The 15,741-nt window shown below is 36.0% G+C and overlaps 1 protein-coding gene across 1 annotated transcript in view; it reads right to left on the bottom strand.

Annotated features, from left to right (window-relative positions):
- Positions 1 to 15,197, bottom strand: part of LOC141436424 (peptidoglycan recognition protein-like) — a 32,949-nt gene extending 17,752 nt beyond the window's left edge. Inside the window, exon 1 of the mRNA XM_074099414.1 lies at positions 15,148 to 15,197. Within this exon, the coding sequence (XP_073955515.1) occupies positions 15,148 to 15,157 (10 nt within the window). The 5' untranslated portion in view covers positions 15,158 to 15,197. The remainder of the gene's footprint in view (positions 1 to 15,147) is intronic.
- Between the last annotated feature and the right edge of the window lie 544 nt (positions 15,198 to 15,741).

Raw genomic sequence — 15,741 nt, 5'->3', positions numbered from 1 at the left:
CTATATGTAATTAAACGGGTAAGTATGTTTTTTTTCGTGCTATACATATGTCGAAAATACAAACTAAGACATGGATGCACAGAAAAACCAGAAAAAGAGACCAGCGCTGGGAATCGAACCCAGGTCCTCAGCAATCCGTGCTGCGTGCTATAAACCCTACACCACCACTGGACAGCAATCTAGACACGAATTTCACGGGCTACCCGTAAAACTAACAAATTTGGAGTTGAAATAAAAAATACAATAAGACTAAAACACCAATCATAATTACTATACATATTTGTCCTTTTACTATACGAAAACTACGGCGTGCGAGTGTTCGCACAAGGCCGCTTTTTTAATTAAATGTGTCAATTAGTTCCACTCTTCCTTTAAGAAAAGGAACAGGTGCATCGGGGTCGATCTACTTTTTCTTGCCGCTCATTGCTATAGTTGCGGTCTCCTGAGTCACTCTTTAGACCGTAAGTTTAAAAATGTGCAAAACATGCATTTTGTGGTAATTTTAAGCTCCTGCCATAATTGGTCATCTATAATAAGCAAGTTAGTATAATGTGACACAACATTTCTTCTACTAAACTGTACTGACTTTTGTCCCCTCGCTGACGGGACAGAAAAACAACAAGAAATAGTTAATCCACCCATTAAACATGCAATGATTCACGTATTTAGATAAAAAACAACAACTAGGAGATCAAATTGTACAAGTTAAGACACATTAAGACTTATCAATCTAATCTAAATCAATCTATTAATATACAAAGGCGAAATGCCGATATATTGCAGTATCTAATTAATTGTAAAAAACAAGATAACAGCGCAGTGTGGTTTATTTGCAAAATAATGCAATAGAAACACTAATGTGTAGTGTACCTACATAAATAGTACCTACTTTTCAAAAAAGGAGGAGTTTTATAGTACATTGTGTCTTAAGGGCGGTAAATAAGAAATTACGAACGAGAGTCTATTAGAAACGAAGTCGAAGACTGAGGGTTTTAATGAGTCGATGTTCGTAATTCTAGTACCGCCCGTGCGACATACAATGTTTTTCATCACATTTGCGAGTAAAATTGTATATTTGTAAAAGAAAAACTTATATTTTATCACAAATTGCCGATACCGCTGACTACGCTCTTGGCAGCGCCAGCTCCCCGCCGCAGCATGTGCATGGCGTGCGTATGCAGCGCGCGCACGGAGCAGCAGCACACCATGCAGTAACAAACTCATTTACCAACCTTGGGCTTCATGACATGAAAATTAGTACGGGCAATGACTCATTTACCGACTACGGGTTTCATGACAAGCACATTAAGGTCGAGGGTTTTATTTGGGGGGTTGCAACCAAGGTAGCCTGCATGTTACGACACTGTTTACGAGCAAGTGTGATGAAAAGTATGTTACAGGTACCTACCTAACACCTATAAATATACTTTAAAGATCCAGTGCTTTATATTCTAGTGCTAAAGAGATAGTACCTACTTAATGGTCTATTTTTTTAAACAGTACCTACTGCCGATATGGCCGAAAGTTTTATGAGATTTATAGATACTTAAATCGTTCATATTTAATGAAGATAATTTAGACAAAAAGTTAACAGAACAGATGCTGCTTCAAAATTGAGGGATTTTAATTTTCCGGGATAGTTTTGAATGTAGATATGTAATGTACACATACCTATCATTAATATATGTATGTAACTATGATAATGAGTTAAATATGTTTGTATTTATGAACTATAGACCTTTGTTATTTTCAATGGCTTAGTAAAAACTGAGCGAATTTGAAAAAAAAAAGGGTTAGAGTAGAAAAAATACAGCTTTATTTAATTTATGATATGATATGATATGATGGCTTTATTTAATTTATGATATGATTTGAACTAGTTATCAAGTTCAAATGTACCTAGGGCATTTTTGACATCACATACATATTTATTTATTTGTTATTATATATATATTTGTTACGATCTATTCCTAATTCCTTCAATGATTTTGCATGGCTATATGTTACTTATTTGCCAATTTTAATTTAATTTATTTGACTAACTAGTTATTAATTTTGAAGCAATTAAAATCTAATTTTACAGTAAAAATAATATTGAAAATAAAAAAATACACTTAAATTCAGTGATTTCATTATTTATCAGAATTGTCGGTTAATGGTGTCAACTATTCAATTAATTTGAGCTTTAGTTATATAGAGGTATAGTTATATAAAATGCAAAGACAATGACATGGATAAATTAAATTATTTAAAAACAGACAGCGAGATCCATCCGGTATGTCTTGCTTGAAACTGACAGGAGTTTCTATGGGCGTGTACACGAAAAACAGGTATTTCCATCCCGGTATTATCAGGGCCGGGAAAGAGTGTCGCCCATGTGACGTGACACAATGACACTGGAAAGTCCATAGAGGTAGCTACATAATTTCATTTTCTAGAAGATATGAAATGCAATCCTTATTCGTTTGTATCTTTCTTATAAAATTGATGATTTTTATGTCATTCGTAATATTTTAATTTTGCAGTTTTTTACGTATATATTCCCTATTACAAAGCACTCATGACGGTATTGATCTTATTAAAACTACCTTTTTTGTCTATTTTAGTTCTCACATACGAATGAGTAGAGATATACCTACACGTATCTCGAGCGTTCGTACTACATTCATTTTTTACAAAGTCATATCAAAACAAAACACACACATCAATACGAAACACAGACAACTAAAGGTTTCCTCACTCTAATGTGGCCATCCTGTCATATTTTTTGAGGTAAAAGCACTCTCTGCCAACTCTTGTCATTGGTGCATTGTGGGTGATTGATTATAAAAGGCTATTTGACATTATACATACAGATTATAAAGTATGGATTGTAGAAGGAAGGATGATTGTTCTCTTACAGAGAAATCGTTGCATAAGTGGTAAATAACAATTATAAATCCTTCCAGATTGGTGCTAGAGGAGCAAGTGTCTAAATTTTTTTTTGTGAGGTCCATATTATCAATTAACTATAAACAATTTACTTAGCTCACCCGCGACCACCCGCCTCGCCGCGACGACTTTGGTTTTTAAGTAATTTTTAATAGTTCATTGAAATAATCTAATTAATATTATTTTAAAGTAACCAGGGACGGTGACTTAATTTTTGTGATCTTTTAAAATCATTATTGAATGACTTTACTGTGTTTATGTTATTAAAACTTCGTTTTATAACCCCTTGCTACTATAGCACCGCTTATTTAACACTTTACGGACACTTTTACATACAAATATACTGTAGGTAGGTTAGTAGGTACTTAACATATGGCAGTAGTTTAATAATCTGTCAAACAAAACAATATTGCCCCATCGATTTTAAGCTTGGTAACAATGAACTGTGGTGACACTTTGTCAGCCAACAATTGACTAACTATTTATGTATTAAAAACCTGCTAAAAGCATAAAATTACTGTTTATTGAAAATTTAATGTATCTTCAAATTAGAAGATTTATTAGAGCTCTTTCTTGGAATTAGTTATATTGTCAAATACCCTATAGTTAACTTAAAAATAACTTACAACAAAACATGCAATAATACTAGCAATTAAAAAAACTAAAAACCCGACTACCAAAACTAAAAGGAAGAAAATAAGTCAAGTGGTCTAGAAAGTTCAACAGTCGGGACTCATTACTAAGAGTTTTTGAGCGTCACGATTTACAAACTCAAACTCACAACATTTATTGACAAGAAAAACACACTACATCACAACAAAAACACAGTAAAAACATAAATAGGGTTTAATTCGGGTTTTTTGATTTTTTAAATTTAATGTTTTATTTTACACTTTTTTGATATTTATGTGCAAACGGTAGATTAAAAGTATTAGTATTATTATATAGTAATATTTATTTAGAATGGGCTAATTATTAGCTTTCATTTGATACCCATATTGTTACAATACAAAATATATTTTTTTCATTCCTCCGCCATATTTTTTTTGCAGACGCCATATTGAAATATTATATAGCCTATGTCTCTCCGACAGTTATTACGAATCCAATGATACCTCATTAATATGTTAAAATCCGTCTAACCGTTTAGGCTGCAGTGAGGACCAAAGAAATGGACATACATACCCACATACATACATGTATACATACATACATACATACCTACATACATACATACATACATACATTCATACATATATACATACATACATACATACGCTCGATAAACATAACCCCTTCTTTGGGCAGTCGGGTAAATACTTTCAAGATGTTAAGTAGGGTAAACCCTCCAGTGAATGAACCCCCCCCAGTGAATGAACAAAATCAAGTTTTTTGCATAAAATAAGCAATATAGCCATTTCCACCAACTGTCGTATTTTTTTTCTTACCGGCAACTCGATTTCCTATGCAATGGCAACAATCGGTAAATTTATTTTCGACCAATTTCAACATGGCAGGCGTTTGAAGTTCACGTATTTCTGCTTTTGAAGTTTTGTATGGAAAAATTAGATCCCAAATAAGAACAGTGCATGTTTGGAGTAACATTTGAACTGCTTATTTCATGTATACCACTATAAAGTTTAGCTATTGGTTAGATTAAGAGTTAAATCTTCTATAATTGTACTCTTTAGTGGCTTATTTTGCGGTTAAGTTGATATTTTTAGGTGTTCTATTACTGGCTTATCAAATGTTCTAAAACCAGTAAATGAACAGTCTGTTCATTTACTGGTGTCGGCTCAATATAGTTTTTTTCCTAAAATTAAATGTTAACGTAATCGTATTAAGGTTATGTTTTCAGATTCTGCATAGAAAACGATTCTGTTTCTTTGAACTAGTATTGGGACACTACGTGTTCATTCATAGGAATGAAAAATCTAGTAAATGGACTATAGAAATTTGGCTTTGTTCATTTACTAGATACCTATTAACCCTATGTATGAACAACGTAGGTAACGATGGACGTGATCGAAATGCACGATAGTTTTACTTCCTAAATTGGACTTGTTAATAATATTAGATTGTACAACAAGAGCATAAACAAGCCATTTTACCAAGACGTTCATATAGTCACCCGGGCCGGTACAGCGAGGGTGGATAGACACGTCGAGGAGAAAATGGGGATTGCGAGGAAAGGAAATAGGAACAGTTAAAACAATTGTTCAGTTAGTGTGTACCTTTTATTTGTCATACTATATAATTATATATTTTTTTTGTTTTATTGATTTATTTTGATCGATTTTTATTTTTATATAAATTAAAAATGATTAAAAAATTATGTAGATTTTGCTTGTAGTAAGTTGCTTATTGTTATTAGCCACAATCTATAATTAAAAAATGGGTTGTTAAGATTTTTTTGTCCCAAATGATGATACTTTTAACTAATTAGAGACTGATTACAGACTGATTAGAATACGAGTATCAATAGAGTTTAATGTTTGTTATTTATTAAGTTTTATTATAAAGCTCGGATTATCGTCACTGAAAAAATCTCGTACTTATCTAAAATCAATATGTCAACAAAATTGAACCTTGATATAACGTCTATAAAGTTCACTCGGAAAAATTATCTATTTTGAGCTACGAGTTTTTCAAAAAAGTAAATTAATCAATATATTGAGGTGCTTAATTTGTACCTACTTTAATAGAATTATATATGTATTTTTGTAATACAGAAACATAATTGGAATACTGAAGGTGCTGTACCTACCTCAAGATTTTATATAATAATAACTGAAGAAGAAGACTTCGTTTTATGTTAAAAATGCTTTTCTAAATGTTGATTAAAACTATCTAAATAATGTTCATTCACTGGGTTTTACTCTGTTCATTCATTAACTTTTTCGTTCATTTACTAGGTTTTTGGGTACTTTTTTATAAATTCTTCCATAACTCAAAAACTATACACGTAATAAAAAATCGCAGAAATTAAATTCTTGTTTATTAAATAACGATTGATTAAATTACATAAAACCATTACAATTATTAATAAGTACAGAGTAGTGATTTTTCAAAGTAGAAAAGTTTCTTAAGTGTTCATTCACTGGAGGTTTTACCCTATGTTAGCATCTATGAACGAGAAGCACCATTTAATATTTACATCATTAACATTAATTAAACATATTCCATTGATTCACTCAGCTTATTTTGCTTGCAAAGGAATGTCTAACCTTTTATTTAACAGACTTCAAAGGGAGGTTCATATCTTGATATTTTCAATACTGCGTCATACAGCCGGTTTAGATTTTAATATTATTTGATAGGATTTACCCAGGTTACTTTCAGATTATACGTGAGAGTACATTTTCCATATTTACATTTCAGGTCAATTAATGCAAAAGAAGTTATATTTACAAGCACACTTATCGAGTGAATCTTGGCAGGCTCCGATTGCCATGGCATAAAAGGAGATCAAATAAGTACCAGAAAATAAATGTTGGTGCCTCAGTGTAAACATTTGTTTTTATCTTTGGGATCCCAATGTAACAACTCGTTCAACCGATCCATGATTTTGGGGCCAGGCGGTATAGTATTATGGGCCAGTTGACATTGGCCGTACAGAACGAAATCTGGCTCGAGGACTCCCTTCTTCACCAGTTGCTCCAGAAGTATATTGACGTGCTCGAACTGAAGCGTGTTCGGCTCGTCAGTTCTGAAGTCTCCTATGAACATTATGGTTATGCTTTTGACGTTCCAGGACCGGACCATCGCTGCTTGGACATTGGCCCCTCTGCCTTCGAAGAGCAACCCGTCGCCACCGACAAGGAAATTGGGAACGATATCTTTAAAGCCTCTTCCTAGGTTATCCCTCTGAGTTTCCATCATTTTGTCGATGCAGGAGTATTTTTCCTCGCAAGCTTGCCAGCCCGTGTGTCCGATGACGACGTACTTTAAAGGGAGCTTTAGAAAGTCCTGGCCGTACATGGGCATCGCTTGCCAATCGTCACGGTGGAAATACCACGTCTCGTTTAGACCTAGCCAAAGAAACAAACATTAATTATGTGCTGGCAAGTTATGGTAATGTGAAATTACTTTTGAAATGTATCACAAGCTTTTCGGCCCAGGAAAACATCGTGAGGAGTGCATATTATACACCGCAGAGCAGTTCAATGGTTGTATGTAAAGTTTACAATCCGCATTAGACCCGAGAGAGAGGAACTACAGTCCAACCCCTCTCATCAATCACTGACGCATAAAGAGGGATGTTGTAAGTTTGACACCAATGTTGTCCATCTTAGCATCGTTGAACTCAGGAGTGGACAGATTTTAATACGGTTTTTTGACGTGAAAGCGAGTTTCCTTGCTTTGGTTCTTAGCTGTTTGATAAAAAATCGGTTCAGGCATTTTTGAGATATAGAATTTTGAAATGATAATGTTGTGGGTTCTTCAACTATTCTAAGTTGGTTGGGTTATTTTTAGACGTTATGTATAGGCCGGAGGTGAAGTTTGAATAAGCATTTTTGATTGAAATATTTGGGTGCATAGTTAGTGATACAGTAATGATAAAGTAAGGGTTAGTTTTTGAAGATGTTTATTTACCTATGTCTTCTAGACTTGGTTGAATAACGATTTGGAAGAGGTAGAAGCCGAGCCCGAAGGCGACTAGGAATGCCCAACACACGAACACGGCGACGCTACAGCGCAGTCTGTTGGCTTTGGCGGGCGATATCAATTCTAGGCCCAGAACATGGCCTGAAACATGGGGAAACATACATTTAGAAGGTGATAGAAAACGTTGCGAGTATCACAGAACTAAAGGTCACATCTCATTAGAGCCACCCGGCAACCGACCAGCACCACCTCGATTTCGGCGTCCACTCATTGTCGACAGATGGCCCACGGGTGGACGCCGCATTGACAACGAGTGGACCTCGCATGGTCCACGAATTTCCTAGTATAGTCACTATGGCGGCAAGCAGCGGGCTGTCACCGAGTGGTCCACTCACCGTACGCGCGTTGCTACCTTGCAAGTGAGGCGATTCGGTGACGCTACGCCGGAGTTGATGTATTTCGTGAGCACATCCTATACAAATCCATGTGACGAATACTAATCGCTCGAGGCAAGGCGCTGCTGGTCGGGTGCCGGGTGGCTGTAATGAGCTGTGACATTTATGGCCAATGTTAGATAGATTGATAAAGAAAACTATTTATAGGCGCTCAAGTAGGTAATACCTATGTTTGTGGTTCAAAACATGCAAGCAATTGTAATTGGAGATTTTATAAAAAAATTGTAAAAGTTCATGATTCAAGCCTCGTTGTTACCATATCCAAAAAATCTACATTAAAAATACAAAAAGATAGTTTTGAATCATAACACTATCAATTTAAGGGTGTCGCAGCGGAGCGTGTAATGATATCTGGACATGGAAACTCCTACCGGCCCTAGAAATAAAGTCGTATCTGACGTTTATGCACTAGGGATGTTCGATATCGATTAATCCACGTAAAATTATCGAGAAGTTAATCGATTAACCGAAAAAAAATAATAATCGATCTAATCGATAATTTTACACCGGTTAATCGATATTTTACGATATATTTTTTTAGTGAAATAAAATGGGTGACACTATTTCCCGGCCGTAAAATACCGACATGATATTTCGTGTACACGTCCATAGAAACTCTTGTCAGTTTGACACCAGTTTGTGTGGGCGAGTACACGTAATAACGGGTCGGTATTTTACGGCACTTAGAGTGTGCCGTACTTCCTTATAAAAGGCGGTGTAAAACGCGGAAAAGTGGTACAACTGGCAACACCGTAGGAATGTTCGATATCGATTCGATTAATCGACTAATCGATACCATGAGCGCCCTTTATCGATTAATTGAAATCGATACAGTTAAAATAATCGATTAATAATCTATTATCAATTAATCGATTATTTCGCCATCGATTACCATCCCTATTATGCACGCTTTATTGTGTTCGATTACTTGCACTATTACTTATTCTGTGGTTCGATATTGGTGCTGGTGATTATACATACCAAATCATCCACTCCACTCCAGTCCACTATGTCAAGACCTAGCCGCTAAGTGTTCCGGTGTGAGGCCACCACCCAAGAAAACATTGTCCCCAATATCTATGTTAAATGTTGTTAATAATCTTCGCATTTTAATTAGCTCGTGCCATGATTATTATGTTCAGGAAATAATTCAAATTTCAATGGAATCGCTACACTATTCATACCTGGTTATATTTTATTGATTTTCCTCTTACGCCATGTCACGCTTGTGTTTTCCTTACTGGTATTTTGTGTGGATCTTTATTTAAAGTAGGCGGCGGAGAGTGCTTAAAGGTGCTTAAGTATATATTTGTACCGCGTTAATGCTTCGCTTGTATTGTAAGTAATATCACAAGATACTATAGGTGTATTTAAAAAATTGCTTGTTTGTTTCTGAAGAAAGAAGGACCTACCAGTGGTAGGTATCACATAAATATTTCGTTAGTCATATTGAAGAGTGAGATATGAAGGTGTTTACGAACAAATCACGGAAAGGTTCCACCCTGGTACGTGATTGAGTTCCTTCGACTTTAGGTACAGTCATTACATAGGTATTAGTTGTCATGAATGTTGTAACGCAAAAAAAAAAAAAAATGGAATCGACTTCAAAAACTGTGAAAATAATTTTCTACTAGTTTGAAGTCGGTGCCTCAGCACTAGCCAGCAGGAGTGGAACTATAGTCGTCTACCTCATACATACCTACTATATATATATTGGGCTTCAATCACTCCTCCTGGCTCATGCTGAGGCATGGACTTCAAACTAGTAAAAAAACATTTTCATAGTTTTTAGTGATTTGTTGCCAAAATGCATCTCACAACGATTCCATTAAGCTCAAACACAGCATAGTTATATCATTCTATAACAGAGTACCGGTACCCTACGGTCTTCTTTATCAGAGTCCAGTTCACCAAATGATACTTTCTGAATGTAAATACTTGATATTACAAATGCCAAAATCGCTATAGGTGTGCTGTAAAAATTTGAGGGTTGCCCTCGATTTCTCTAAGATTCCATCATCAGATCCTGACTTGGTGTCAATGGGACCACCTCGAAAATATGTCGTTAAGAACTAAAAAAGGATTTTGAAATTTGGCTCACAATTGGCGGAGTTTTTGCGTAACAAATATACAAAAAAAAACATATAATCGAATTGAGAACCTTCTCCTTTTTTAAGTTGGTTAAAAAATAAACACCCGCCATGGCACCCACTTATTTATGTGCTATACCGGGTGTATTCTGTAATACGAGCAAAAAATTCAAACATAGATCGTCCTCTTCAAACTGGACAACATTAGTTCAGCGACTTTTAAAATAATGGAGTCTTTGAATTTTCCTTTTTTCGTACAAATTAAATACTGCTATCAATGTATGCCATCCCAGAACACAACTGACGTCGCCTGTCACGCTACAAGCATCAAGCATTTTGCTTTACATTGCTTCTTCGAATAAACTTAAAAGTGTAATAAAAGAAGAAGATTCTGTTACGGTTATCAGTAGAAGTAAGTACAGGACGTCTAAAAAACAATCGGAACTTTACTTTATTTTATTCGACTGGATGGCAAACGAGCTAGTAAGTCTCCTGATGGTAAGAGATCACCACCGCCCATAAACGTCTGCGACACCAGGGGTATTGCAGATGCGTTGCCAACCTAGAGGCCTAAGATGGGATACCTCAAGTGCCAGTTACTTCACCGGCTGTCTTACTCTCCACGCCGAAACACAACAGTGCAAGCACTGCTGCTTCACCGCAGGATTAGCGAGCAAGATGGTGATATCAATCCGGGCGGACCTTGCACAAGGTCCTACCACCTGCAAAACTGAACTGTCATCAAATTCATAAATAAAAAAATGTGACCGCGAAAATGAGGGGGTTGAATACTTGAATATGACCCAAAAGTGTAGGCTGCAGAATTTTAAGATTCTAATTCATATTTAATTCATAACACAAGTAAGTAATTAATAATTCATGTGCATGATGTAATGTTATCAAAAACGCACGATGTTATTATTGGCGGTAAAACAAACAGGACAAGAGCCACTCGAACTCTTAAATTATAAAATAATGTGCTATTTAATTGTTTTTATCTACACCCATATAGTAAATCCTCAATTATGCGTTCAAAAACCATAGGTAATGACCAGCATTACGACATTGGATTCTATGAACACTATTCTATGCATCGTAATGGTCATTACATACATCATTACAGCACGGGGGGGGGGGGGCACGACCACGTGCAGCAGCAGCAGGTCGCGCAGCGGGCGCAGCTCGTGGGGCAGACATACTACCTACCTACCTAGTTAGAGTTAATGCAGGTCATTCTCAATGGTTCGCGGAACACATGATAGAGGATTTAATATAATGGATATAGATAAAATATTGTATGAAACTGTACGTAATTAGGCCTTAAAACACTCATGTCACCCTATTATGAACCCACACTCGTGTTTTAAGGACCCATATTACGATACAGTTGCATAAAATACTATTACTTACCTACGAACCAGACATTACCATTAGTTATTTAATAAACCATGACTATACTCAAAAATTACACTGTGGTTCAATGGCGCGGAATGATATATTGATTAAACAACCTGGATAGTGTGAGAAGAATTAGTTATAGATGTAGTGAAAAAAGCCCAAGTAAAAATCAATGTTAAGTCAATGGCATAAAGGCTTTGACGTGGAAAAACTTTTCTCACTTTAACTGTAGATTATGTTTTCGGATACCTATAACGCTAGTGTTAGTTAATGAAATACCTAAGCTTTGCCATATTTGTCATTAGGGAAGTCACATCAAAAATTTAGGCAACCCGGTGGGAATCGTTGTACAACGGGCCACTGCCGTGATCGTGAGACCTGGATTACATTTGTATGGAGAATGGAACGAAGAGATTTCTCTTAATGAAATCCACGGTATAGTTTTTTGGGACATTCCATGGAAATGTAGACATTCTCATGTTATTGTTGTAAGGTCTAAGTTGTGCTGTTTTTTACAAATGTGGGGGTTGTACCTAACTGATAAAGAAATACATAGGTAAATAAGGTTAGGTCCTACAAATCTAGTTACTAGGTACACAAATACTTTCAGTAAAGAAAAATGAGGATTTATATTTATGGAATCGTATCGGTGATATTAATTTATTGTAACACAATGTTATACATAGGTTATCAGCTCGCGACTCAAGCGTTTTGACTCAATTTAGATAACAATTTGTAGTTTTGTGCGGGCGCAAAACAATCAAACATCGAGTCGCTCATAAAAAATATCTAAATGCAATTTGGCGCGTCATTTAAAGTTGATTAATTAATTTATTTTTTATTTTGTAAACATGTACGTAAATAAAATCTTGGAAAAAAATTGGAAAGTTTTCTTTTTTTGATCAAAAATTAACCACCGATTTGCCTTTCCTAATCTGATAGTACCTAATAATACATAAATAATAAAAAGAACATGGAAAAAATGTCACCACCGTACTAAGCAAAGCTTTTACTATACATAATAGGCAAAACGGATAAATATACTTATATACATAGATAAATATATACTTAAATACATATTAAACGTCCAAAACCCGAGAACAAACGAAGTAAATGAAACATTCCGAAGATACGCGAGGACTCTGACTCGCGTAACCAGGGTTGGACTGTCTCATAATCAATTTCGCCATGGTTTCCTTGAGGAGTAATGGAATGGGAATATGCCATTAGTTTAGTAGGAAAAGTTTTACCCTGGTACGTGATTAAGCTGCTTTGACTTGTATCCAGCAAGTTCATTAGTTTAGTAATAGCTTATTCGCTCTAGCCTGACTAGCTCTAACTATACAAACTTATCCGAAATGAGACGACGGAAGAATTCAAGTGTCATTTGAAGTGGCTGCAGCTGAAAATCAGCGCTGTTAATCCGTACCTACTGTCAAGGAAATTGAATCACGTACCAGGGTGGAATCTTTCATGGGTATCCAATTTCGCTATTATTTCTTTGGCAGATTATTTGGGGTGTCAACATGACATTAGTAGCACAAAGTCAAAATATCTTTATTCAATTTAAGCTAAAACAAGCACTTATGAATGTCAAAAAAATCTACCACCGGTTCGGAAAAACCTCTGTTGAGAAGAATCCGGCAAGAAACTCAACGAGTTCCACCCTGGTAAGTGATTCAGTTTCCTTGACCGTAACTCAGTTTATTATCTATTACTTTGATTATTTGCCAAAATATTTTCTTTCTTTCAAAATTACTTTTAGTGTGTTTAGAAACAGGGGTACATTGCACGATGGTTTAGAAAACGAATAGGTAGGTACAGTCGCTATCGCAATCATAGGCTCTCAGTGGGTCAAAAATATCTGTGCATTTACGAAATTGGCAATACGGTCTACCTATGTTTATAACTGTAAGCATTGAGCACTTAGACAGTTCCTATATTGATTACTAGCTATATATAGCTAGTGTATCATACGCGTTTTCTTAGGTATACCTAGTGCCATCCACGAAGACGCGTGATTTTGACAAAATTAGAAATTAATAACATTGTAATAAGAACCACGGCACGCGTCATCGTGAATGACTATACCTATATTGTCCTAGATTCCGTCTGCGTAGAGTTCGTTTAATATCGATCCCGCGGATAATATGCAATTTTCCGGGATTTAAACTTTCCTATGTTTGTTTCCAGGGTCTCAAATTATGTTTAACCAAGTTTCATATAAGTCGGTTAAGGGTGATAACCGTGAAGAGGTAACTGAAAGACAGACAAAGTTACTTTCGCATTTATAATATTAGTAATGATAAGGATGTCAATTGTATACACACTGTATAGCGTGATAGATAGTCGTTTAAGCGAGTACACAAAGACCAGAAGATGGTACGTGCATTGTAAACAAATAATACGGCATCGACGCCATGACAAGTAAATATGTATACCAATTAAAAAGATACACGTATAAGTTTGTGAGCCTGATGGTGATTAATTTTGTCGCTAAGTCTTCTCTAGACTAGATAAAACAATAAGAGAAAGATACACTGAGCTTAAAAGGGAACAGCTTGCGTGCTAGCTGTTCTAGCGGAAGTGGAAAGTAGTTTTTATCATAAATCCTGTAATAGTTAAAAAAAATAGTTACTAGCCATGTCAGAGGGGCTACTAGAAAATTCGGAAATCAATCTTCGTATCGTATCATCTCACTCTCGTATTAAATAATATTAGCGTCAGGACGGCAAGATACGAAGTTTAAATTTTGCACTTCATAGTAGGCCATATAGAAGTTGCTTATTTCGACAACGATTAAGAACGCAATTAGGTGAGATTAAAACGCCAAATACGTGAACTCTAGTTAAGAAGTAATGAAGGATTAAGTTAAAACGCTGGCTCTAGCAATGACAGTCACGCCAATAAACCGTTAAGCAAATAAAACACAATAAATGACAACATCACCCGCTTATCCTTAAGACGTTCGCACACACGATGTGCATGAAATCAACTCGATATACACTTCATTTTAACAGAATAGTATTTAATAAACAAGTACAACATAAGTACATATACATTTCATTCGCTAAGCAACAAAGAACAATATCTGAGGGGCACACAATTTCTAGCTAAAAAAGCATTCATTAAATCCGCTTTATTAGAAGTTAGTGAATCTAGAGTTCTATACCCTTCCCGTCACCTTGGAATAGCAGTGAGAGGCGACAGTCGATAATGACTCGTAGATAATAATGTAAATCCATTTTTGACAATAATGTCCATAAGGATGGGCTTCAAAACGTTAAAAACCCAACCAATCATAGTCTAAATTCACGTCTCACCCTTTGTAAAGTGATTGTAACGTTACTTTAAAGTGCTTTGGTCGAAATATATCCTCCGCTTTAATTCAAGCGCACCTAGAAGTAAGGAACTAAGGCGTACGCAGTCCAAATGCATTGTCAATAGGTATTTATCGCGCCGGGACCACGATCTTCATCCTCATATAGATGGTAAAGGGAATATCGCGCGTTTTGTGGTACATCGCAGTCGATGATGGAACACATATAAATTCATAGCCGCGCGAACCAGCAATGTATTGAAACACGTATGTTAATTCCACCAACTAAGTGAAGCTTTAACGTGCACTAACGCTTTAACAAAATACTAACGAAGATGGAACTAACCTTTGACCATCTCCGTGTTTTCCACATTCTGCGTGATCTTGTAGAACTTGTGTCGGTGCCCCTCGACGACTGGGTAATGTTGCCCACACAGGCTGCAAGGGGCGGGTCAAGCCTTCCGGTGGCATCATATCGCTCATAGCGACCACCTCCGTTGCTCGGCCCATCGGCCTCAGCATCCGATTTAGACCACATCACAAGGGTTTTATATTGTAAATAATGATTCACACACGATGTCCCGACGTCTCGCTTTGTTCGCGACTGACTCGCCGCCCGCGTCGGCTGCGGCCGTCCGTGATAAACATTATGCTTACCGAGAATTTGTGTGTTTATTTATCCTTACATGTGTGCTTGCGAAGCTACATGTGATAACACTTGTAATTGAAAGTGATTAGCATCTCACCCAATTATTTGTACAGAAGTAACTAAGGTAACTCTATCTACAAATTGGCACTTAAGTGGTTAAATTGAGAAACAAAGTAATGTAACATAATAGGGACAGTGGAGTTCATATTGTATCGTCCTTTCAAATCACTTTAACTACACTATACACACCTATATGGGTAACGTTTTACGTAGGTACGCTTTTCCTTCTTT

The sequence above is a fragment of the Choristoneura fumiferana genome, chromosome Z (genome assembly GCF_025370935.1).
Source record: "Choristoneura fumiferana chromosome Z, NRCan_CFum_1, whole genome shotgun sequence".
NCBI classification, from domain to species: Eukaryota; Metazoa; Arthropoda; class Insecta; order Lepidoptera; family Tortricidae; genus Choristoneura; species Choristoneura fumiferana.
Note: the sequence above shows the minus strand (reverse complement) of the source record. Positions and strands in the feature narration are given on the sequence as shown.